This window comes from Rhodnius prolixus, unplaced genomic scaffold, assembly GCF_049639745.1.
Source record: "Rhodnius prolixus isolate KJV_2025 unplaced genomic scaffold, Rpr scaffold_10, whole genome shotgun sequence".
Taxonomy (NCBI): Eukaryota; Metazoa; Arthropoda; class Insecta; order Hemiptera; family Reduviidae; genus Rhodnius; species Rhodnius prolixus.
In genome coordinates, this window is record NW_027411615.1 from 3,411,495 (window position 1) to 3,437,423 (window position 25,929).

The 25,929-nt window shown below is 35.6% G+C and overlaps 1 protein-coding gene across 2 annotated transcripts in view; it reads left to right on the top strand.

The window, feature by feature from the left end:
* Tmtc2 (Transmembrane O-mannosyltransferase targeting cadherins 2) overlaps nt 1-25,929 on the top strand; it is a 549,780-nt gene that overhangs the window by 446,899 nt on the left and 76,952 nt on the right. For both annotated transcript variants that reach the window (XM_074133413.1, XM_074133412.1), the window contains one exon: nt 2,598-2,683. In XM_074133413.1, the coding sequence (XP_073989514.1) occupies nt 2,598-2,683 (86 nt within the window). The remainder of the gene's footprint in view (nt 1-2,597; nt 2,684-25,929) is intronic.

Genomic DNA, 25,929 nt, shown 5'->3' on the forward strand with positions numbered 1-25,929 from the left:
ACTCTGATATGAGTGAATGTTATTTATTGTTATCATTGTTGCCTTATAACGCAATGCGTTGATTGTAACTAAATAAATGATTTAAAAAAAACTCGATGTAAATAATTTGTGTACTTATATCTAGATTCTTAGTCAAATTATTCTTTCTCAAATCCTGTAATACGGGTAATTTAACAGTTATTCAGTCAAAAGAAAAGAGACTAAAGTTGTACTTAAAGACAGAAATTTAAGACCGAGTTAAACTGTTACTTATTGAGAAAATACAATTAACTTTATTGAATCTCAAAAAATATTTTTATATATTTATTTTTGTGCACCAGCTGTACCAAGCCGCAGAAAACACGTTGGATCGGAGCACAATTACCAACAGCATGCGAAACATACATCTTGAATGGGATGTGCACGATGTACAGTCTGTCTAGTCGTAGATTCTTTAAATATGCCAGGTTGTCCGAATGCTCTTCTCGATTGTTTCTCGTTCAAATGATTTGCTATTCGCATTCCATGTGCAATACGTTGGCACTTCCGGGTAATTCTGCAGTGTTTTCGCTGAAACGCGTCATTTTTTTTTTCATAACGTTAAGAAAGCAGTTAACGTTGTAGCCTGCACATTCATGGCTTTTAGTTACAGATTCTATGAACATTCAATTTAACAATACAGTCGGAAACATTGAAATGGAATCGTAAAATATTTAGTATAGCGTGTGTTGCTTTAACGTCCAACAGATGGTGCTGATTTGATTTTTTTTTTTAACACGGTTTTACCTGTCACAGGTGTGACATCTGTATAATCTAATAGCTATATAAAAACACGCACGTATTCGGATGTAACGTTGTGTCAAACTTTCAAAGCAATTGGAACAGAATTTTCGGCTATTTTGAGACTTTCGATCAAACGAACATTTACATTTTTATTATCACATAGATCGTGTTCCCGTTAAAAATTATAACAATAATAAATATCTCAGAAATTAAGAGATTGATTAATTTATTTCTGATTTTGGATGACATTTCCTAACCGGTATAGGATGCAATTAAGATGCACTTGCTACGGACGAAAATGAAATCAACAAAATCTACAAAATGTTGCACCAGATGCGGTGTAACGACAAGCTGGGTGGAATAAAAATGAACTTTATTAAAATTTCATTGAAACTGTTTTGGTGTATTAAAAAAAAATCAATATGGGAACTGTTTAAACTTAACCAGAAAATATTTTAATCAATTGAATATTATCTCACTGCTTCTTTTTCTATGCTGTTCATTTTTATGCACATTTTCATTTTCAATTTTAATATAGGCAAATGGAAAATATGAAATAGTAAAGGAATTGGATTAAGATCAGTGGTTAGCGTATACTAGATTCCAACGCGGAGATCCCAGGTTCGAATCCAGCAGCTGGCTCTTAGATTTACTCTTTCTGCGAGCTTCTTATGTTACGAGGGTCGTTTGAAAAGTCCGTGCAAAAATAAAAACTACTTAATTTTTTGGGGTAAACCTTTTTTATTTTTCAACATAGTCTCCTTTTAGGCTTATACACTTCGTCCAACGCTGCTCTAGTTTGTTGATCCCTTCCGAATAATATGATTTGTCCAAGTCTGAAAAATAGCCATTCGTTTCTGCAATCACCTCGTTTGAATAAAATCTTTTTCCCGCCAGCCATTTCTTCATATTAGGGAACAAATAGTAGCCAGTGGTGCTATCTTTCTGACTTTGCACGGACTTTTCAAACGACCCTCGTACAGCCAATACTGTCCCGTGATAGACAGTGTTAGCTGAAACGAGAGAATGCTGTCCGAAAGTCCGGCAGTGCAAGGGAAAAAAAGCTACAGGCTGATGAAGAGGGGGTGTTAAGTAATCCCTCTAAAGTCTCATTTTAAGACTTTAGCGTCTTCATTGCCTGTATAAAACTAATTGAAACTAAATATGTTAATAAAACCAAATTTAATGGGAATCGACTGGAAAAGCTGACTCATGTTTGACGAAAAACATAGTTGAAGTCGAATTCTGTACCTCTGATAATGGATGAAAGTCTGAAGCCTGTCAGGGTTACAAAAAAAACAAAAAATAAAACTCAGCATTTGCACAATTTTGGCTTTTTCAGTTAATATGCTGATTGTAAAAAATACGTTTTAATTGATATTTTTGATTTGACTATTTCCGTAAGGAGGGAATGAATTTGTTTTTAAACACTTATAATTAGTTGTAAAATGTTTAAAAAAAAGAAGTTAATTTCCAGAGTTATGAGAATGATTAAACGTGGATTGGTTTAATTGATTGTTCAATCAACAAGTGAATTGTGCTTGGGGCTTAATTCTAATTGGGGTGGCTTAAATTGTTCTTGTTGGTTTACCTTCTCAAGCTCAAGCACTTTTTAAGTGCTAGTAAAACTTAGGATTTAGTTTACCTACTATAAATGCTAAATACTTATCGTTGACGAGCTTTTAAATATTCACGAAGTAATTCACAAATGAGTTTACTGTATTACAAATTTAGATGAAAGTGAATTAACAGTTTAATAAAATAAGGAAATTCCATTATTTCTTGTTTTTTTTTAAAAAAAAAACATTAATGACCTCATTTTGTCTCTGTTTCAGCGGCATTTTGTTCCATGGAAAGGAACAATATGATGACGCCATCAAGAGTTACAAACTTGCCGTTCATTTCCGGCCGTCTTTAGCATGTAAGTCCCGTTCATTTAATTTTAGCATAGTATTTAATTTTTTTTATTTTTGACGAAATTATTGACAACTTTTCAAGATATATCGATGTGCATGATTTGATTTGATTTTTAATTTAAGGAGCATCGACAATCCTATCTCCGAGTTCATCTGAGCTTTTTTCAGTGCTCTCTTATTTCTGTCCAACACGACAGTGAGAAGTTAGAAGCTTCTAGGGGGGAAAAAAAATCTAAGGGTACGAACCCGGGAGCTCTGTTTAAAAATCCAGTACTCTAATTTGTGAGCTAATCACTTTCGTAATTCTATTGTTAGCATTAGCTCACGCGTGGTTTATTGTTAATAAAGAATAATATTTCTCTAAGATAAATTATAAAAGATATAGTTCCTAAATTTTCTTTAATAAATAGAGCGTATCCTCGTTTATAGATTAGATTAGATTAGACTAGGGTGGCCTCAAGGCCTACGCCATTGCGACCCCTTTAGGAATCTATTGTGGCTCCCCTCACTTTAAAGCTCACCATCCAGACCTGTCCTTTTAATCAGACTCTTAATGCTGGAGAGCGACTATTGGGTAAAGCTCCTCAGGCCTTGGTTTTTCACTCCCCGAGGAGTAACATCCTTAGCCCGGACAAGCCTCTCACACTGACACAACACGTGCAGTGCCGTTTTCTCCTCCTCTTCCTGACAGAACCTACAAAAGGCTATCATCTGCCAGGCCCATGCGATGCATGTGTTTTCTCTGAGCCTGCAGTGGCCAATATCCTCGTTTACATATGTTTACTTTTTTCGGCAACAACATAGATTAAATAGATTTCTAGAAAGTAGTTTGCCCGAAAATGGGCAAAAATGGCGTTTTCAGAAAGTGTTCTTTTTGTTCTTGTTACCTTTTTTTTTTTTTTTTTTTTTTTTGTAAACAACGTAAACGCCTAAACGCGTAAACTGATTATCATACAGCATATCAGTTATCATTCGCTTTGAAATTTCAAGTTGATGAGACTTTTTTTTTAGATCCTCAGTTGGATTGTGGGTTATGTCGGTTATAAAAGAAAGAGGACCTGGTACCATATTCTTGTTGAATGCCCATTTTACAAACCATGTTAGTGAGTATTACCATTCTGATAATGTAGGGGAACATATTGAAAAAAATTGTTGAACCCAGACACTATCAATTCAGCTCATGTTCTGTATAAATATGTAACATACATGAGCTGTTATTTTTGAAAGTGGTATAAGTCCAATTTTTTAAAAAAAATAAGTTAATGGTAATTTCAGTAAGATATAGACACATATTTCCATATTTATAATCATACATTCAATGGAGTACGATTTTTTTTATAAGTCAACAAAAGAATTTTGACTATAAAATGTTATCACAAAATTTTGAAAGTGGACTAAGTCCATTTCTAATAATTATAATAGTAAAACAACTTTCTTGTTGCAATTATTTTTGATTATTGCTACTTCAGTGTACGCTGCTCGTTAGCAGATCTCGTACTTATCTAGTGTTAGCGTATTAAAAACAACATCGTTAACAAGATGACGGTGTTATTGTTCTGATGAAATGATGAGAAGTTAACACTGATTTTGTTTAGTCCTCCTTCGCAAGTCCTACCGATTGGTTCTTATACTAATAGATTACAGTGTAATTATTACTTTTTACATGAAAACCCATTTCAGTAAAGCTAATGTCTATAAAAATATGGACTTAAATTGACACTTGCTTTTATTTCTTGTATGTTATTTTTGAAAGTGGTACAAGTCCATTTGGAGCTAAAAAAATCGTTTATTTATTTAAGAATTGTAATAATTATTATTTCATAATAAAATTTAAAAGGTGTATAGTGTTAATAACATCACTCGAATAGATTAAGGTTCACGAATATTTTTAAATTAATTCAAATGCAAAACCTTAAATATCTCGATACATGGAAAAATGGACTTATACCACTTTCAAAAATAACAGCTCACATTTTGAAATTAAGACATTTTCTTTTAATGTAAGTATGAATGGAAAAACTTATATATTATTACTTTGGTCTGCATAAGATAATTCATTTATTTAATCTGTGTTTGTAATTATTAATCTTTGGTTTCCTTATAATTCTACGCTAACATATTAATCTGTTACGCCATCACCCTTCTTTCTACGCTCCTTTGAATGGGGGTCTACCCCTATAACAAATAAATAAATTGACCTTTTTAGGGGGGGCCTAATCTTAGGTTTACTGAATTTTTTAGAGATAATATTGAAGTAGAACTAAACCAAGGGCCCATGTACTTCGGTTGAAAGATAAGTAAAGAAAAGTAAAATAAATAATTTAAAAAAAACAACTAACTTTTGTAGTTATTATTCTTGTCTTATTGTATAAACACTGTTTAACCTATCTGTTAGTTAAAAATTTAAAATACAGATACGTATCGTAACCTGTCATTTCTAACTTCTACACCTGTTATCTATCAGTTGAAAAAATAAAAAAAATCGATCTTGTTTCTAAGAAAAAAAAATATATCGAATGTCTCTAGACAGCAATAATAATTAAAATAAAAGTATCGCTGTCTCAATGAAATGAGTGCGGAGAGGGCTGAACAAAGAGGAAGTGTTCTGCTAATAAAGAATTAAAACTACGTATTTGGGAGCGGAAACTGTAATTAGTGGAGAGCAATTAGTATATCGTGTGTTCCAACTATCCATGCTTACTAATTAAAAATGAACACATCTTTTGAAATAACAAATACTTTTCTTCGGCTTTAAGAAATATATATAGTTAAAAATCAAGGTGACGTCTGCTGGCTATTTCCGTTTCATTTATTTACTAAATTTTTCTTTACATGAAAATTTAATAGGTATACGCAATACTTAGTAATGTTGGGCAACTTATCTGACAAAATTTAGTAGCAAAACAATTAATTTTACTGTTTGTTAATTTACCTTTTTGTTCTGAGATCTGACATAAATTATTCAAATAACTTTTGCGTTATACTTGCTTGTATAGTTCCACTTTTTTTTTGCAAGAAGTGACGCTATTAATAAAGCCGGAAACGTCTTTGAACCATGGCAACTGATTTCAAGATAATTATATTTTCAAAGTTGTTTGTATTTTTATTCCATAAATAAATACGTATTGTTGGAGCTGTTTAACAACAAAACGCGTGGTTTATTGTTAATAAAGAATAATATTTCTCTAAGAAAAATTATAAAAGATATAGTTCCTAAATTTTCTTTAATAAGTAGAGCGTATCCTCGTTTATAAGTGTATATATGTATATTTTTTTCGGCAATAACATAGATTAAATAGATTTCGAGAAAGAACTTATTAGAACTAGCTTGTTCAGTTGTAAGTCATACAACCGTTTGACTAATATTTTTTAAATAAAATTGCAACTTAAGCCGTGAAGTCGACTGTGACAGACAACTTCCCAGCTTATCTGATTCAGATGAAAGCTTCCCCTCCAATAATGACAGAGGATCAAATTACTGGAGGACCCAGGCTAGAGCCGAGAAATCAACAGATACTAGACTTTACCAAATGCTGGCTGCAACTCATGCCGTTCCTCTTCCTCAATACTCCCCAGTTATTCCGAGGATAACTCCGCCAAATTTAAGATAAACCATACCAGTCATGGAAGTTCTAGAAATAGAAAGAGAGAGAGATAGTCGAATAGACAAAGATAAATCCCTCTTCTTGGTGCTTTATGCAGCCTTTTCTGCAGGGCTTTGGGGAAATCACTAATTTTTAAGATAGTGGTATCAGTATTGAGTATTTTTTTCGTGTTGTTAGATGGGTACTCACTGGGAGCATCCCTGAAGAAATGGGCAAGTCCTCTTTTCCCTTACAGTTACTTCACCAGATAGAAGTATTTTTTTTTTGTATTGTTTGGCTGGGATACCCGCAGGAAGGTCTAGATTCCTGAAGAAGTGGCTAGTATTCCTTACTCTAAATGGGTCCTCACCTGGTAGATCCAGTGGAATGGCTCCGCATTATGGTGCTTCACAACTATGGTGCTCGTACACCATTAGACACTATCTACTTAAGGTATTACAAGAAAAGACCAAACACGCGCGAATTTTTCTCAAAATCTGTAATTTACTGCCATATCATGGTGCACACCTTGTTCGTGATATCAACCAATTGTCTCCCTCGCAAATGTTTTACCCCCTAATTTTTTTCCAGGAGTTTTTCCCACAGTAATGTTATTAAAAAAATAAATAAAAGAAACCTAAAAAAAATAAATATTGCACGGAGTTTTTCCTTTCTGATTCGTATTGAGTGTATAATTTTCTTTTAAGCACTCTTAATACGGTTCGCTAATAATTTGCTATAATATAATGATTGACCTAAAACTTTGTTCTTTCTTGTTCTTCAGTATTTCTTTTATGTTGTTCCCAGGAATCATATTTATAGTTATGCACGCAATAAATTCATTTATATTTAGTCCATGATTGTGGCGCTTTTCTTATCCCATTTCGAACCAACATTGCATGGTGTTCCCATTTTCTCTTCTTACAAGGAAATTACCAAACTGCAGTGTTTTGCTGGAATTCCTTATCAGCTTCTTTTTATCCATCCATAATCTATGAATTTCCTGGAGAGAGAGAGAGAGAGAGAGAGGAGGACAAAAATAATCTTTCAGAATACTTGTATCACTTTCTATAACAATGAATACTCCAGTTTTTGAGGCGCCACTATAGCCGAGCGGTTAAGGGTACGTTTACAACGGAACTGTGGGTATAGATTTTAGCGGAGATGATAACTGATAGAGTAAAATATAATCGCTGATTAGTGCGCACAACGGAGTTGAGATACATGCAACATGTCGAGTAGTGAAGAAGAGTTTTTATGTTCAGCAGCAACAAAAAGGTATATTTTAAAGAAAAAACGCTTTAGAAAATATCATGTACATACCATAAATAAAAAACGAAGTACTTTGGGTGAATTTCACTATTTATATAAGGAACTGTACATGTTTACTGGTCTCTAGACTAGACCGGTAAAGCTAAGTTGTATTGTTGGTTTAGTGGGTTCGATTCCCCTGGTCTAGGTCTTGGATTTTATTAAATGTTTAATTATCCGGATCGTTTTTTTTGAATGTGTGAGGATGGGTCCACCCACATTCGACTATATTTTAGAAAAAATAAAGTCACAATAAAGAAAACGTTGGAAAAATTGTCATGGAAATCCTATAACCATAGAAGAAAAACTAGTGATTAGGTAAGTAATGGTTTTATTGAGAAAAAACAAATAAATACACATGAAAATAAATGTAAGCACGATTTAAAAAACAAAATATTGTTTAAAAGTAAATAATAAAATAATAACCAAAAATAATGAGTAAAGACAGCACTAATTAATTTTTCTACCTCCATTTTGAAGCTCCGATACTGGAGTTCAGCTAGCAGAAAAATGAAAAATTTAATTCTATCATCTATGCTCGTTTATAGCAGCGCGTATGAGTCACTAGTCGCAGCTTCGTTGTGCACGCTCACATTTGAATGTATTATGTTTTTCTTTAAGCGCTGATGCATCACTCCTATCATCTCTGCTATCATCTATGCTCACAGCTCCGTTGTAAACGTACCCTAAGAGAGTAGACCCGCAAAGCTAAGATGTATTGTTGGTTTAGTGGGTTCGATTCCCCTGTCTCTAGGCTTTGGATTTTATTTAATGGATAATATGAGAAATTTATAGTAAAGCATGTTAGGCGGTCATAGGCTAGACCCGCAAAGCTAAGATGTATTGTTGGTTTAGTGGGTTCGATTCCCCTGTCTCTAGGCTTTGGATTTTATTTAATGGTTAATATGAGAAATTTATAGTAAAGCATGTAAGGCGGTCATAGGCTAGACCCGCAAAGCTAAGATGTATTGTTGGTTTAGTGGGTTCGATTCCCCTGGTCTAGGTCTTGGATTTTATTTAATGTTTAATATGAGAAATTTACAGTAAAGTATGTTAGGCGGTTATAGGCTAGACCCGCAAAGCTAAGATGTATTGTTGGTTTAGTGGATTCGATTCCCCTGTCTCTAGGCTTTGGGTTTTATTTAATGGTTAATATGGGAACTTTATAGTAAAGCATGTTAGGCGGTCATAGGCTAGACCCGCAAAGCTAAGATGTATTGTTGGTTTAGTGGGTTCGATTCCCCTGGTCTAGGTCTTGGATTTTATTAAATGTTTAATATGAGAAATTTACAGTAAAGTATGTTTGCTAGTACGCCTCCGTCCACGACATTAAAAGCTTGCCTCAAAAAATAGGCATTACTTTACTTTGCCGTAGACAGCGAAAAGTCATAGCCGTTCACGCCATTTTTTTTTTGTTATTATTAATATTCAACTCAAAAGAACAACACAAATAAATTAGTAAATCGGCAGCGCAGATTTCGCATTTCTCTCTGTATCTCTGCTTCCATTGAACATACAAACGACAAACACACGGACCTTCATGCAAACATCACCGTACCTACGCGATATTACCACTATGAACACCATATTCCCATTGTGTTTTTTTTTACAGTTCTGTTTTCTCCTACATACTGAGAGTAGCCAAAATGAGAAACACCTCCAAAACCACCTCCACTCTACTAATATGGGTGGAGACGATGATGACGAAAACATCGCCAGCATTTCTGGTGATGACATATCATATAGCGGTGTTTTCGACTGTCCACGCCACTCAACGGCGTTTTTTGTTCTGATCCATGGCTGCCCAAATGTTATCTGGACTCTATTATATTTTAACCAAAAAATAAAAATAAAAATAAAATGAATAAATGGATTTTTTTCCTACAATGAAAACAAAAAAAACTATATCCATATTTTAGCCCAGCTTTTATCTCCAACACTCAATATCTTTATCTTTGTTTTATTTTAAGAGGAAATACCTGATTTTTGTCCTGAGAGGAAAAGACTAATGAAATGATGGTTACGTGACAATCAAGAAAAGCCTTTTCCGAGTAAACAATTGCCCAAAATGTCAAATTTTCATTCAGAAAAAAGTATTTTTTTTTATTTTCCTACAGAAAATGTTGAATTAAATTACTAAAAATAACTTCCATTTGCATTCATAAAAACTAGAAAGGATTTACAGGCTTTAAAATTACCAATAGAAAGTTTTCTGCCCATAAATTACTCTGAACTGACACATTAGAGGCACGCCAAAACCAGTGCTTCATCCGAAAGCACCATTGTTTCGATCTTTCCGAGATGAATATTACAGACAATTGTAGAAATATTTACGAGGGGGTACCCAAAAAAAACCGGAATTATTTTTTAAAAGCTATTTATTTACAAATTTTTTACAGAACAACCTTATCCCCTTCAAAATACTCTCCATTACAACTAATACATTTGTCCCACCGGTGCTTCCACTGTTCGAAACGTTTTTTGTAGTCATCTTTAGAAATGGCTGACAGCTCCTTCTTCGTTTTTTTCTTGACCTCTTCAATGTTGTCAAATCGGTGACCTTTCATGCCCTTTTTCATGCGTGGAAATAAGAAAAAGTCGCACGGAGCCAGGTCAGGCGAGTAAGGTGCGTGGGGCAGCGGAACCATGTCATTTTTAGCCAAAAACTGTGTAACAGAGATGGCTGTGTGTGCAGGTGCATTGTCGTGGTGGAAGAACCAGTCTCCTGTTTGCCACAAATCGGGTCTTTTTTGGCGAACACTATTGCGCAATCTTTTCAAAACTTCCAAATACAAGGTTTGATTGACGGTCTGACCTGGGGGGGACAAACTCTGAATGGACTACGCCTTTGGCATCAAAAAAGCAAATCAGCATTGTTTTGATGATTGACTTGACTTGACGACATTTTTTTGGTCGGGGTGAAGATGACGTCTTCCATTGGCTCGACTGTTGCTTTGTTTCTGGTTCATAACCATAGCACCATGACTCATCACCAGTAATGACCTTTGACAGAAAGTCTGGATCAGTTTCAAGCTGTTGTTTCAAAGCACGACATGTTTCAACTCGATGTTCTTTTTGATTGTCAGTCAGAACTCGAGGAACAAACTTGGCAGCAACCCTTTTCATCCCCAAATCTTCCGTTAAAATTCGCTGAACCGAGCTCCAAGATAACCCACTACTCTCTGACAGTTGATCAATTGTCTGTCGACGGTCTGTGAACACCAGCTCTCGAATTTTTTCAACATTTTCGTCGATTCGGGCAGTTGATGGACGTCCAGAACGAGGTTTGTCATCAATCGACATGTCGCCATTTTTAAACCGAGTAAACCACTCGTATACTTGAGTTTTTCCCATAGCGTCATCTTTGTAAGCTGTTTTCAACATTAAAACACTTTCAGCAGCATTTTTGCCGAGTAGAAAACAAAATTTCAGAGCTGCACGTTGTTCACTTAAACTTGCCATCATAAAAAACGAAAAAAGAACAAAACAGCGCTGGTAAAAACAATCACTGCAGATGAACAGAACAAGCCAGGCAGACAACACAGGCAGGACTGAACTGGCAAGGAATTGCGCTATACACGTCTAGCGGCAGAAATGCGTACTACATAAGCTCCATGCGCGGCAACGCAATTCCGGTTATTTTTGGGTACCCCCTCGTATGAGCAATGGGAAAATTTAAGTTTCAGGAAATATCGTTGGACCCGTTTTCGAAAAAGGGGGGAAGAAAACAATCGATTAAATAAAGTGGCATTACTTGTTGGTTGATTGAATCCAAAAAAAGCTTATAGTCGCATCCGATTGTGGAACCTAAGATCAGATATAGGAGGCGTGTTATTTTTAAAGTAAGTACCGTTTTGAAATTCGTCCGCTGAAGTGCTGCGGTCAGCATTTGGCGCGTGCGCGCTGCCTACCTACATTTGTCAAAAAAGAAACCGGACGCTATTACGTTTGTTTCTGAGTATTCAAAATGGCTCCACCAATAAAGATTACCGCCGACTGTGAAATAAGCGCTGTGATTCGTTTTTTTTTAGTGCTAAAAGTGTGAAAGTGCGGCTGAAATTCATCGTGCGATGGAGAAAACATTATTGAGCTGTGGAATGATACGGAAATGGGTTAGAGCTTTTAAAGATGGCCGCACGAATGTTGATCATGTGATTGGGCGTTTTTTTTTACAGTCAGTACTGAAGAATTGGTCCAGGAAGTTTGGACGAAAAAAAGTGAAAGAGAACAGACGTTTTACGATTTCATCGTTATCAAATGAGTTTTCTTGTGAAATTTTGACCGGACGTTGAAATAAAACAGCTACATTCACGCTGGGTTCCGGAAATGATGATTGAAGATGGAACAACTTAGATCACCACTCTGTACAGTCCTCCGATCTAGCGCCCAGTGGACTACCACATAGTTCAAGATGCATCTTGATGGTTAGTTCCACGATGACGCAATGATAAGTTCAAAGCGACCACGATGCAGTGTTTATCAAATCAGATGGCAGACTTCCATGAGAATAGCATGCAAAAGGTGGTCGTACGATACGATAAGAGCCGTAGAATTGTAAATTTCTGTGAATTTTTCGTCCTTTTTGAGTTAAACAAATCGTAGACAGACTGAAGCACATACCACATTTGTAAAAACAATCTTTTTTTTTTCGACAGATACGTAGAACGGACATTTCCGTTAACCGAAAACGGAAGTTACCTTCAAAGGGAATCAACGCCTCCACACTGATTAGAATTTACTTCCGTTAGTTACCATTGGACATTTCCAATAATATTTCCCGAATATTCAAGTATTTTTTTCCATAAATTGGCTACTACATCCAAGATCCGGTCTTCTGGCGACAACTCTCCGATCAGTTCTTCGCCTTTACACCGCAGCCTTCTTACTCATTAAGACTTATGAACGATAAACTAGGTTTTTTTTTTTTTAATGATTTAAGGCGCGTCAACATCTAAGGTTATTGGCGCCCGGAGCTTTTTTCAATGCACTGCCGGCCTCCGGACAGTGTTCTCTCGTTACAGACAACATTGTCCATCCCCGGACAGTGAGCTCTAAGAAGCTCCTAGGAAGAGAAAATCTAAGGGTCAGCAGCTGGATTCGAACCCGGGACCTCCGCGTGAACTAGCTATTACTATCAAAGAAACAATGCAGTCAAGTAACTACACAAGTCTCATTAACTACCTTCATCATTGGCGAACAGAGTACAGGTACGATGGCTATCGATTTCCAGAGTTGAAGAGCTCCTGCCCCTTTTCTTTCGAGTAATGCAATATCGATTAAATAAAGCAATCGCCTATTTTTCCCCCTGATTTCTAACGAACATTTATTATTGTTCAAAGTTCAAATTAAAAAATAAATAACAATAAATAATTGTTCATTTGAGAGGATGTTTTAATTTGAAAATATTTAATTGCTCAGTTTAATTGTAGCAAAACTAATTAAACTCGGTTACAATTAAGAAAAAAGTACATAAAATTTAATAAAGTTAATTTGAAGCGATTTTAATCAAAAATAGTAGGACCCAATGTATTAAATCATTAAAATACGCGTTGTTTTAATTATCTGTCTTGTTTAGTTGTAATGGGGTCAATGAAGTTTGCGAAATAAAATTGGATAAAATTTAATTAAAACCGCATGGGTTTAGTTTAGTTTTTTTTTTTCATTTACAATCATAAAAATTATTCATTGAATTAATTTGAGAAAATTTAAATTGTTTTTATTCGAGGTGAGTACATCATTGTGAACGACACTGTTCGCTAATATCGTTGAATTTTATCTGAGAGAAAGAGAGAGAGTTACTAAAGTTGTTTCGTTGATTTTAAACCGGGAATCGAACCCTCTAAACCAACAATACACCTTAGCATTGCGGGTCTAGCCTATAGCCGCCTAACATACTTTACTATAAATTTCTCATATTAACCATTAAATAAAATCCAAGACCTAGAGGCCAGGAATCGAACCCTCTAAACCAACAATACATCTTAGCTTTGCGGGTCTAGCCTATAGCCGCCTAACATACTTTACTATAAATTACTCATATTAACCATTAAATAAAATCCAAGACCTAGAGACCAGGAATCGAACCCTCTAAACCAACAATACATCTTAGCATTGCGGGTCTAGCCTACAGCCGCCTAACATACTTTACTATAAATTTCTCATATTAACCATTAAATAAAATCCAAGACCTAGAGACCAGGAATCGAACCCTCTAAACCAACAATACATCTTAGCTTTGCGGGTCTAGCCTATAGCCGCCTAACATACTTTACTATAAATTTCTCATATTAACCATTAAATAAAATCCAAGACCTAGAGACCAGGAATCGAACCCTCTAAACCAACAATACATCTTAGCTTTGCGGGTCTAGCCTATAGCCGCCTAACATACTTTAATATAAATTTCTCATATTAACCATTAAATAAAATCCAAGACCTAGAGACCAGGAATCGAACCCTCTAAACCAACAATACATCTTAGCTTTGCGGGTCTAGCCTATAGCCGCCTAACATACTTTAATATAAATTTCTCATATTAACCATTAAATAAAATCCAAGACCTAGAGACCAGGAATCGAACCCTCTAAACCAACAATACATCTTAGCTTTGCGGGTCTAGTATCCTAACCGCGGTAACCGCTTGGCTACCGTTGCGCCTTATACAATTACTATTTCATTACTTTAATCATTATAGCTTTCATTCATAATTATGTAAACATGTAAAAATAATATCGTTCCTTAGAGAAGAGATTAACTAGGTGGTTAAACGTACCTGGATACCCAAACTGAGTTCCTGGGTTCGTATCCAGCTGCAGGCCCTTAGATTTTCTCTTACTAAGAGCTTCTTACAGCTCACTGACCGTTGATAGTGTTGCCTGTAATGAGAGAACAGTACCTGGAAGCCGGCAGTGTACTGAAACAAAAAAATAATAAAAGCTGCTCCAAGCGCCTACAATTATATTTATTATTATTATTATTTTTTTTTTTTTTTGGCGCATCAACAGCTGAGGTTATTAGCGCAACCTACAATTATAATTAATGATTCTGTAAAAAGAAGAGTCAGAGAATAGAAGATTCTTTAGTAATTAACAAAAATGGGAGACCAATCCTAGTTAGTGTTTCAAAGCAGATCCTAAAGCTCGTGTATTGATAATTTATTAAAGGTTTCCATTAGCCGGAAGTAGTACGTGAACCCAATGTAGCTTTGATAAACTTCTCAAACTGATTGAAGGGGAGCAAAAACAAATCAATTTACCTTTTTTCCCGCTTTTTTGATTAGAAACTAAATAAATATACTATTTATCGTATTATTTATTTACTTTAATAAATAAACAGACAGGAAGAAATGCTTATATTACAGACTAATGGATTAGCTGGATATCACTTCATTTTTTCATTAATATTGATGGATTTGAAAACTTCTTTTTCGTCAATATTTATTTATTTTCTAAAATAAAAACAATTTAAGGAGGAAAAATGTGGTACTTTTTATTAAATAATTAAAGAGAAATTATGAGCTAAAAATCTACTCAGTAAAACTAACTATGAAATCGCACATTTTTAGTGAATAGCTCAATTTATAGTCCCTGCCCATAATCTATCTTTCTCGGGAAAATTTTTGAAATAAACGTTTTAAAAACTATTTTTGCGTCATAAAAGTGCCATGTTTGTGAAAAATCACTAGGATTTGTTAGCGAGAAAATCTCCAATACCTGATTTTTATTGCAGAGAAAAAAACAAATCACGACAACATGATGTAGAATTGTGAAGCCTTTTATTAAAATTTTGTTCAGGCAGTGCTTTACGTCCAACTACCAAATTAGGTGTCGTGGACGGAGGCGACTAGCAAACATACTTTACTGTAAATTTCTTATATTAACCATTAAATAAAATCCAAGGCCTAGAGACCGGGAATCGAACTCAGTACCACAATTATTAGCTTTACATTTATTAAAATTAATATCTTTAAGAAATAAAAGGGAAGGAATTTGCTATGCGGTTAGCGTATTGGCTTCTCACGCGGAGGACCTGGGTTCGAATCCAGCTGCTGGACCCTTAGATTTTCTCTTTCTTGGAGCTTCTTACTGAAAAAAAAAAAAAAAAAAAAAACTCCGGGCGCCAATAACCTCAGATGTTGAAGCGCCTCAAATCATAAAAAAAACAAAAAAAAAAACTCCGGGCGCCAATAACCTCAGATGTTGAAGCGCCTCAAATCATAAAAAAACAAACAAAAAAAACTCCGGGCGCCAATACCTCAGATGTTGAAGCGCCTCAAATCATAAAAAAAACTCCGGGTGCCAATAACCTCAGATGTTGAAGCGCCTTAAATCATAAAAAAAACTCCGGGCGCCAATACCTCAGATGTAAAAACAAAAAAAACTCCGGGCGCCAATACCACACATGTTGAAGCGCCTCAAATCATAAAAAAAACTCTGGGCGCCAATACCTCAGATGTTGATTGTTTTGAAAAAAAACAATAAAGAAAAATTTAAGAAATAAATTTTTATAATCAATAAAAAGAATATAGAATTTGATTTCCATAAAATCAACTATAATGAGGGAACTAATTTGATTATAAGCAAATGAATACCAGATATGTAATTAATGGAGTTTAATCCAAAACAAAGTACACGGTGTGCATAATAAGTAGCCAATAGTGATGCACATAGATACCATTTGAATTTGGTCCAATGGGATTTTCTATTTGGATGTTTCAATCACTGTTAGTAATTAATAGCAAAAACAGCGTCACCAAAGCAGGCTATTCTAAATTCATTTCCATCTCATTTTAGATTGGCATATTTCCCGATTTGTAGTTGTTTAAATTAATTTAAATGCATAAAATTGTAATTGAAGGTTAAATGCTTTTAATCGATTCATTTATTGATTTTTATTTTTTTAATACTCTTATTGTAATTAGTAAATAGAAGTATAAGGGACCACGGGTTCCGAGCGGTAAAGATACTAGACCCGCAAAGCTAAGATGTATTGTTGGTCTAGACCTGGGAAATCTAACCCACTAACCAACAATACATCTTAGCTTTGCGGGTCTAGTCTCTTTACCGCTCTTCTACCTTGCCAATATTGTTATAATATAGGGCAGGAATACAAAAGTTGATCACAAGATGATGGTGCATTTTCCAAAGACCTGACCCGGACGCGGTTTGGCGTTTCTTCTTTCTTTCACCCGCACAGTGGTTTTTAAGAGTCATCTTTTAAGTTAGAGTGGCTTCCATACCAGATCCATTATATAGAATTTGTGTGATGTACTAGGAAACATCCATTTCCAAAAGAGATTTGGTTCTGGTGAGTCTATAGCCCTGGTTTTCCATTAAAGATATTGGCCGACTTGTTCGGAATGCTGAGAAAAGAAGTCTTCTGGTGTTATACTCGAGACATAATGGCCTCTTAATGCTAAATCTCTGTTAGATTAAAACTAAAAATAAGGAATGTAGTTAACGTGTTATTCGAGTAATCACATTGTATTGAATGGTAAATTGGTTTCAGTGGAAGGGAGGCGAAGAAGCGTGCAACTTAGAATGAAATAATAAATTTTACGTCCTAAGTTACGCTACAGAAGCGGAATCTACTACCACTAATGCAAATATAAGTAAGCATGTAGCAGCGGTAGTGGTGTAATGGTGTGAGGGGAATGTCAGGAGCTGGGGTCCCAATGGTGTGCCTCCTCCCTAGGGTCATAAATTTAATGTTTAAGGTAGGCCGTAGAGTATTTCTTCGTCCGGGCCTCGTACCCTCCACTGACGGGCTAGGGTGCTATTGCCAGCTACACTACTAAGGTATCCCTTCTTGCTCATTCTCACCCTGGCCCCTCCCCCATCACCCCCGTTACCCACAGAACAGACCTCCTGGAGGATACTTCTCCACTGGTGTTTGTGAGTCTGGGTACGACGATGTTACTACATCTCCTCTTCCACTACCAACACCAAGCTTTTCTTCTAATTTATACCAGTCACCGTTACAAGGCATTACTTATTCAAGCAAAGTCCTCCGCAGGATTACTGTGTTCCCTTGTAAATAAGCTGAAGCCCAGGCGTGGGAATGAAAGACAAATCTTAAGGAATTCGCTGTTCGTCTTGTCTAAAGCTCTATATATATGTATATAACTTTATATACTTTTATATATTATGGTTACGATTTTAGTAGACTATTAAAGTAAAAATAATAAAGTGATTACTTAAGAAAAATATATTTAATCTTAATTGTATGTTCACTTTATTAAAATAATCGTAATATTTATTTTTTTAAAATGATTAAATTGTAATAAAACATTTTGGTAGTAATTCCTTACAATATTACAGCACATAATGTGACACTCTTTGTAAGAATCGATGTACATTAAATGTAATCGACGGTACAAGTAGATTGACACTGAGGAGTTGTGCAAATCGCCAATGTCTCGGCTTTTATTAAATACGATATCGTAACTTTTTTATTTAAAACAATAAATAAATAAAAACACCATTTTGCCGAATCGTGCAAATTAATGCAGCAAAACTGGTCTAAAATAAAAGCAAGAAGCTAAACTGAAGTTAGGTTCTCGTCTTTAAGTTGGAGAATTATTCTTAAGTAGAACAAAGATGTTGATGGACTTTTTTAAATAGCTCGAAAGAGGTTTTAGAAATTCAAAGGAAGAAGAATTCAGCACTTTTATTGATGAAAAAGAGGCAGCCCAAGCTATAGATGGTTGCAAAATGGAAAGTAAAGTCTCTAGCTTTAAGTTTAAACTTACCTAGTTTGGCGCTTAGGAGGAAGGCAACTAGCAAAAACATACTTCACTATAAATTTCTCTTATTAATTAAATCAAACCCAAGCCCCCCTCCCCCTAGACCGGAAATTGTACCCACCAAATATATTAACAATACTTCTTAACTTAGGCCGAGCGGGTTAAGAGGCGAGACCTGCAAAACCAATATGCATTGTGGTACTGGGTTCGATTCCCGGTCTTGGCCTTGGATTTTATTTAATGTTTAAATGAGTAATAGTAAAGTACGTTTGCTATTCGCCTCCGTCCACGACACCTAATTGGTAACCGCCTGAAAAAAATAGGCGATTACTTTACTTTACTTTACTTCTTAACTTTGCGGTTGGCCTTGGCCACTAACCGCTCGGCTTACCGTGGCGTCTATAACTAGGTGGACAAGTAAATTTTGGTCGGAAACTAGATAATTATGCAGTTCGCCCGTGCCCGTTCGCTTGAATGTGATGAGAGTTGACGTATCAACGGATTAGGATGGCCAGAGAGAAAGAGCGCGAGATGAGAATGAAATAGAAGTCCTTGATGAATAGATACGTTACAACATACGAGGGTCGTTTGAAAAGTCCGTGCAAAGTCAGAGAGATAGCACTACTGGCGCGTATCGAGGTTATGTTTAGTTAGTAGCATCTCTTGGAAGAACACACACCAAGTTTCAGCCAGATCGGTCAATTTCTTTGTGTTTGGCATTCGTTTGAAACGAGGAAGTCGAGTGATTTTCAAAAAATGGACGAAAAAGAATTTCGTGTGTTGATTAAACACTACTTTATGAAAGGCAAAACGCCTCAGGAGACTAAAGAGAAGCTTGATAAACATTATGGTGACTCTGCACCTTCGATTAGAACAGTTTATAAGTGGTTTCAAAATTTTCGGAGTGGCCATATGGGCACAAGTGACGCTGAACGTTCTGGACGCCCTGTTGAGGTTACTACTCCAGAAATCATTGATAAAATCCATGATATGGTGATGGATGACAGAAGAGTGAAGGTGCGTGAGATTGCTAGTGCTGTGGGCATCTCGAATGAACGGGTACATAATATTTTGCATCAACATTTGGACATGACAAAGCTATCCGCAAGATGGGTGTGCCGCGATTGCTTACGCTTGACCAAAAACGAAATCGTGTGAAGTGTTGCAAGGACGGTTTGCAGCTGTTCCAGAAGAATCCGCAGGACTTTAAGCGTCGTTTCGTCACTGTGGATGAAACATGGATACATCACTACACTCCTGAGACCAAAGAACAATCTAAACAATGGGTTACCAAGGGGGAATCTGCGCCAAAAAAGGCGAAGACCGTTCCTTCGGCCGGAAAGATTATGGCGACTGTCTTTTGGGATTCGCAAGGAATAATCCTCATCGACTATCTGGAAAAGGGTAAAACTATTACAGGTGCATATTATTCATCGTTATTGGACCGTTTGAAAACCGAGCTGCAAGAAAAACGCCCACGATTGGCCCACAAAAAAGTCCTTTTCCATCACGACAACGCACCAGCTCACACCTCAGCAGTTGTGGTCGCAAAATTAATGGCAATAGGGTTCCAACTCGTTTCACATCCCCCCTATTCTCCAGACTTGGCTCCCTCGGACTACTATTTGTTCCCCAATATGAAGAAATGGCTGGTGGGAAAAAGATTTTATTCAAACGAGGAGGTGATTGCAGAAACGAATGGCTATTTTTCAGACTTGGACAAATCCTATTATTCGGAAGGGATCAACAAACTAGAGCGGCGTTGGACGAGATGTATAAGCCTAAAAGGAGACTATGTTGAAAAATAAAAAAGGTTTACCCCCAAAAATTAAGTAGTTTTTATTTTTGCACAGACTTTTCAAACGACCCTCGTACGTTTATTGCATCCCTGACTAGTCAAAAAAGGTGTCTACGTCGAATAAAATCAAAACTATCGCACAAACTACGATCTATTCATGCATATTTGACTAAATAACTATATTATACTAACATTTATAGAAAATTGAGTGTGTTACACCGTGATAGTTTATGATTATGATCGAATCTTTTGCTCCATTGGAATTCTCCCTTTGCACGTAGAGGTAAAGACAAGAAAGCAAACTTGCTAGTCTCATTCTCTCTTATTTGGGCGCCCATATGGCAACCCTATTGCCCGCCCTATGCTCGTACAAGTTACATTTGAGATGTCTGCTCTCGGTGTGTGTACGGCGGGAAAAACAGGACAGAAATGTGATTTTACTTCCTTACCTATAGCATACTCTCTTTGCATATTTATGACGTCAGTGTTTTTACCGCACCACCTCTCGCTGAAGGACACCCCCATAGTCAGGTTCCTCATGCTTTTCAACCTGGAGGGTAAACATAATTTTCCATCCATAAAAGAGAACAAATATATGAACTTTTATGCTGCAAACCAAAAAATAAATTCCAAACCTTAAGTTAAATAATATTACTTTTCTTTTTTTCTTCTTTAAATTATGGTCGGATATACGTAAATTCAAAGCCCCCAGCCAAAACATTTTTTGAAAGAGCATTATTACAAGGAGAGCATCCGAATTCTGGCATTCAGTGATAACATAATCCTGTTTTTCTATCCTTAAAGAGAAATTTTGGATATAAAAAAAGAAATAACTCTTTTTGCTTTAACTGATTCATTTCTTCAATTAAGAGCTGCAGTTTTGTGCACATAAAGCTTCTTCTTTGTTTTCTATTAATTCAAAGTGAGTCAAAAGAAAGTAAAGTAAAGTAATTGCCTATTTTTTAAGGTAGGCCTTAAACTTCCATCTACCAATTAGGTGTCATGGACGGAGGCGACTAGCAAACATACTTTACTATAAATTTCTTTTATTATCCATTAAATAAAATCCAAGGCCTAAGACCGGGGGAATCGAACCTATGACCAATATATTTATGAATAATATTTTTTGAATGGATTTTGAATGCGACGTTTAATCTCAATTAACCATTTACTAGAGCAGGGCTGCATGTTGCAGACTGTGTCGTCCTAACTTCACAATATATGTTCAAAAAACAGTGGAAAAAGTCGGAATTTCGGCATAGGTTCATCGAAAAAGTGCTTTTTATTCTAATAGGATGAAAAAATAATTGTCATTTCAGTCGTGATATATTTATTCTGCCGAGCTTTCGACCTAGGGACTAGGTCATCTTCAGGGCTGTGGAACATATTTACAGATTGTTAATAATAATTCTATTAAAATGAATATGTATAATGTAACGAAATTTACAAAAATTATTTACCTAGTTCACAAAGTAATATTTTTACAATACAGGGTTGGTGTGTCTTCTGTCTTATCTGTTCATGGACTGAGTGTGATCGGTCTGTATGTGATATGTGGAAGTCAGTGTTGCTAATTGAGCCAAATAATGAACAACAATTTTTATTCTAAGTTAACCATTTACTAGAGCAGGGCTGGATGTTACAGACTGCGTGCGTTGTCCTTAGTTGAAAATATAAGTCCAAAAAGCAGTGAAAAAAGTCGTAACCGCAGCATGAAAGTTCTTTGGATTCAGAAAGTCTTAAGACGCTTCTTTTATAGATGTAAGGATCTAGGAAAATCCTTAGCTCAGTCAAATAGATATTTTCTTTAACTTAACAAAACAATCACCATGTGAGAAAACATCCAAGCGCTGTCACGAGGTATAACTTGATAAAAGTTGGAATGAGTTATAAAGGGTAAAGCAGTAAAAAAAAAAAAGAGTTATGCGAAAAAACCCAGATAGTCCTCTCTCTCACTTCTTGCCAACCTCTAAGCGGTACTATTGGGGTAACTGGTCTCCCATGGGAACCGTTCCCATCTACAAGAGCATGTAAAGTGAAAATCGACTAGCTACGATTTATGAGCGTTAAAGAACAACCGAGACACATAACCACTCCCCCCCGTTCACCGGTTGGCTTTTGCACGTCGATTGTCAACGATACTTTATTGTAGATGTAAATTGGTTGGCGCTCAAGAAACGGGGTGTTCGCACTGTATATATATATACATATTTATGGTTCCAGAATCGACTATATTTTAACAATCTGTTTCCATAGGAATTTAGTTTCTCTTTGCCACTAAAACTTGCTCTTTACTAAAATTTAAATCCCATCTTTGATAAAATTTAAATTGAAATTGATTCACTCTTGCAAACTATTTATTATATAATATAATTTCTTGACCCAGTCATTCAATCAATTCAATCTACAATTAGCCTTCAAAAGCACGCAATTATTTGCTGGTTATTGCACCAAAGAAACTTGTCTTTCTTTAGTTTATCTTTAAATGTTAATCTTTCATTAACTATGTATAATTTCAGAATCAAGAGACTTCTCTGCAAAGTATTAACAGCTCATTCTGGAAATTAACACCAGCATCTCCTCACAGATTAGATAAGATAATCAGTAGAACTAATTCATTATTTCTAAAATAAATGTGGTTTCAATACTCACAAGACTTAGAAAGAAATTTAGAAAGAATAATCTGTTATTGCAATAATAATGTATATATTTAAATTAATACTAGCGTGTGTAGGTATTTCTATTGTTCAACAAATACTGTAACATCACGTGATAGCCAAAGTCAATTATATACACATGCTCGCTAACCAAACACGACCTAATTTTCTTTAATTATTCTTTTAAAAAAATCAATATCAGCTAAATTGGGCATATTTTGAAAACAAAACAAAATAAAATATAGAATTTTAAATTAAAAAAAAACACAATACTAAATTTTGAAATTTAATACCTATTGTTCAAATCCAGCTTGAAATTGATTCTTCTTGGGAGCTTCTTACAGTTCACTGTGCGGTGATCGACAGTGTAGTCTGTGACGAGAGAACACTGTCCGGAGGCTGGCTGTGTACTGAAAAAAGCTCCGGGCACCGAAGTCGGTGTTGTCACGCTTTAAAGCCAAACATATTGAAAATTTTCATTTAGAATTTGACGATTAACCCTTATACAACTACTGGGCAGTTTTAAATTCTAGTTCTAACATTAGGTCCTATACTTAAAGCCACAAATGGCCCTCTAGGTTGGAATACAACTCTTCAGTTTAGGGCTACTTCCACTTCTTTGAACATTTTCTTTTTTCCGGATTTTGGCACCTCAAAATGGACATTTCTGATAAAAAAAAAATTATATGAAAATGAAAATAAATCAAATTTTAGGCATGACAAGTAATGCAAGAAGGATGTGACGGTAGTAGAGGGAAAATGGTGGTTCTGGCGCACCTAAATTGTGCCAGATCCAAACACCTCCAAATCTGACCGGGTAATCATCGAGTTCAACGAAGCTGTAAGCCATACCCATCAGCACCATACTACCCCCACCTATCATCGAATTTGAAGAGGCTGAAATCCGCACCATCACAAAAAAAAAGAAAAGAGGAATAGTTCTAAAAGATCTAAAGATTTAAAAGATTTAAATCGGTATAGATATACTCAGATCTCAGAACTGTTAAATAATAATTTTGTTCAGAATAATGTTTGAAATAAATAGGTTTACGAGTATGACAGAGAAGTTTAAAATAAACAACAAACTAAAGGGTTTATTTAAGCGTATGCTTATTTTTTTCGAAAAATGAGTTTAAAAAAGCACTCACACAAAACAAATAGGGCGAAGGGACTGGTAATTTAGAGCTTAAGAAAAAATTCGAGTTTCGTTTAGAATATCTTCCGTTATTTTGGCTCCAAGTGTTGGTTGGTACAATTGTGCCGCTCCATTAGATTGTATTATGTATTCAGTAAATTCTATTTTTATGTCAACCAAAAATTATTACTTTTTTTAAAGTATTTCAATGACCCGGTGATTGGCATACCGAATTTTCGGTGGTACCAGTGTTTGACATGGGGTGGGACCAGTGATTGACAACAAGTATATTCCTGAAACGACCTAAAAAATTCAAAATACCTAAATCACTGTTCCACTTAGATTTTTAACAAAAAAATCAGTCTTATTCATAATTAATAACAATCGGTTTTTAAATTGGCCTACCTAAATAATGAAATATTTTTCAACATTACGCTTTTTCATGCAGTTATTGACGATCAACCCTTATACAACTATCCTACCGGAGAGTTTTAATTTCGTTCAAACCTTCTAGGGCATCTGCGTCATTCAATTATCGCGAAACTTCATTATACAAAACGTTCAAACCAGTATTGGTTACTTTGGCTAAAGAAACAGTTCGATTATCCTTCTTGCAATGATAGGATGACGGTTCCGGAATGCTTTCTACCAAGATTTACCTGGTAGGTTATTATTGAAAGGGTTCGGTATATCTAGTTTTTTAATAAGTTGCCACACACGCATCAGTAGAAGGCTTTTAGTGATGGGAAACCCAGCTCTGGCAACGGACGTGATCCACAAAACTAAAAAAAATCCTCTTTCGCAGAGGAGAGTACTGTACATGGCTCCATTCGTCTGGTGACTGTAGATTTACCTTTCACATTGTACAGTAGGGTAACTCGAACGACTGGGTGCTTTTTAGCAGCTTTACTAATTGATATTCCTTGACCTACAACTACCTCACGCAGTTAACAACACATTATTGGCATGAAATTTTGTTCACTTATATACTACACTTTACTGAGTTATAAGTTATATGCTGTAGTTTCCTTGGGTACAGATCCATAAGTTGAGAAGATATTGAGAGTTGAAATGTTTTCGGGTCATGGTTTTGCTGTGAAATGGGGCCCTTATAACTCCCACAGTAATGGATGAACTAATTAGTTTATATATAACTATTAACTAATAGTTAATATCAGCATTAGGTTGATAGATTATGCATACGGACTGCACTTATAAGGCTAGACGCGTAGGGTAATATTGTCTGTAGTTTCTCGAGTCACCCGTCAACGTTAAAGGATGGGATCCAGAGTGTTAGGTGGAATCTATCCGACCAGGAGAAGCTGGATAATTATAAGATACTACATTCGAGTGGAGAGAACCTAGATTCTGCATAAGCGTAAGCATGATTCTACCATAAGCGGAACAGCACTTTACAAAGTCTGCTGATCACGGGTTGCCCGAATGGGAAACAGAGTAAGGCCTAATCAAATAGGTGATACGATAAAGCAGTCAGTTCCACACAATGCTGGACTAGAAAGTAAGAAAGTACGTCCAACTACCAAATTAGGTGTCGTGGATGGAGGCGACTAGCAAACATACTTTACTGTAAATTTCATTTATTAAACATTAAATAAAATCCAAGGTCTAGATCAGGGAATCGAACCCACTAAACCAGCAATACATATTAGCTTTGCGGGTCTAGTATCTTAACCGCTCGGCTATCGTGGCGCCTAAATACTGGACTAGTTCAAACATCACAATACTTCAGCTAGGCCATCATCTCTTACCAGTCTATCGCCGGTTAGCATTAGTAAAAAAAAACACACGATACAAAATCTGATATTCTGTCATTTTCAGCTTATTCTATTAACAAAGCCAACAAGTTTCGTTTTTTTTTTTGTTTTTTTTTTCATTTAACAAGAGAACGATGTCTTCTTGCAAGAAACTCTTCCTTTAAGAGGCGGAAATAAAAAAAAAAAAAAAAAAGTTGTAAGAGCTTGTGTAAGGCAGATGGAGGGGGGAAGTGATATAGTTCATCGT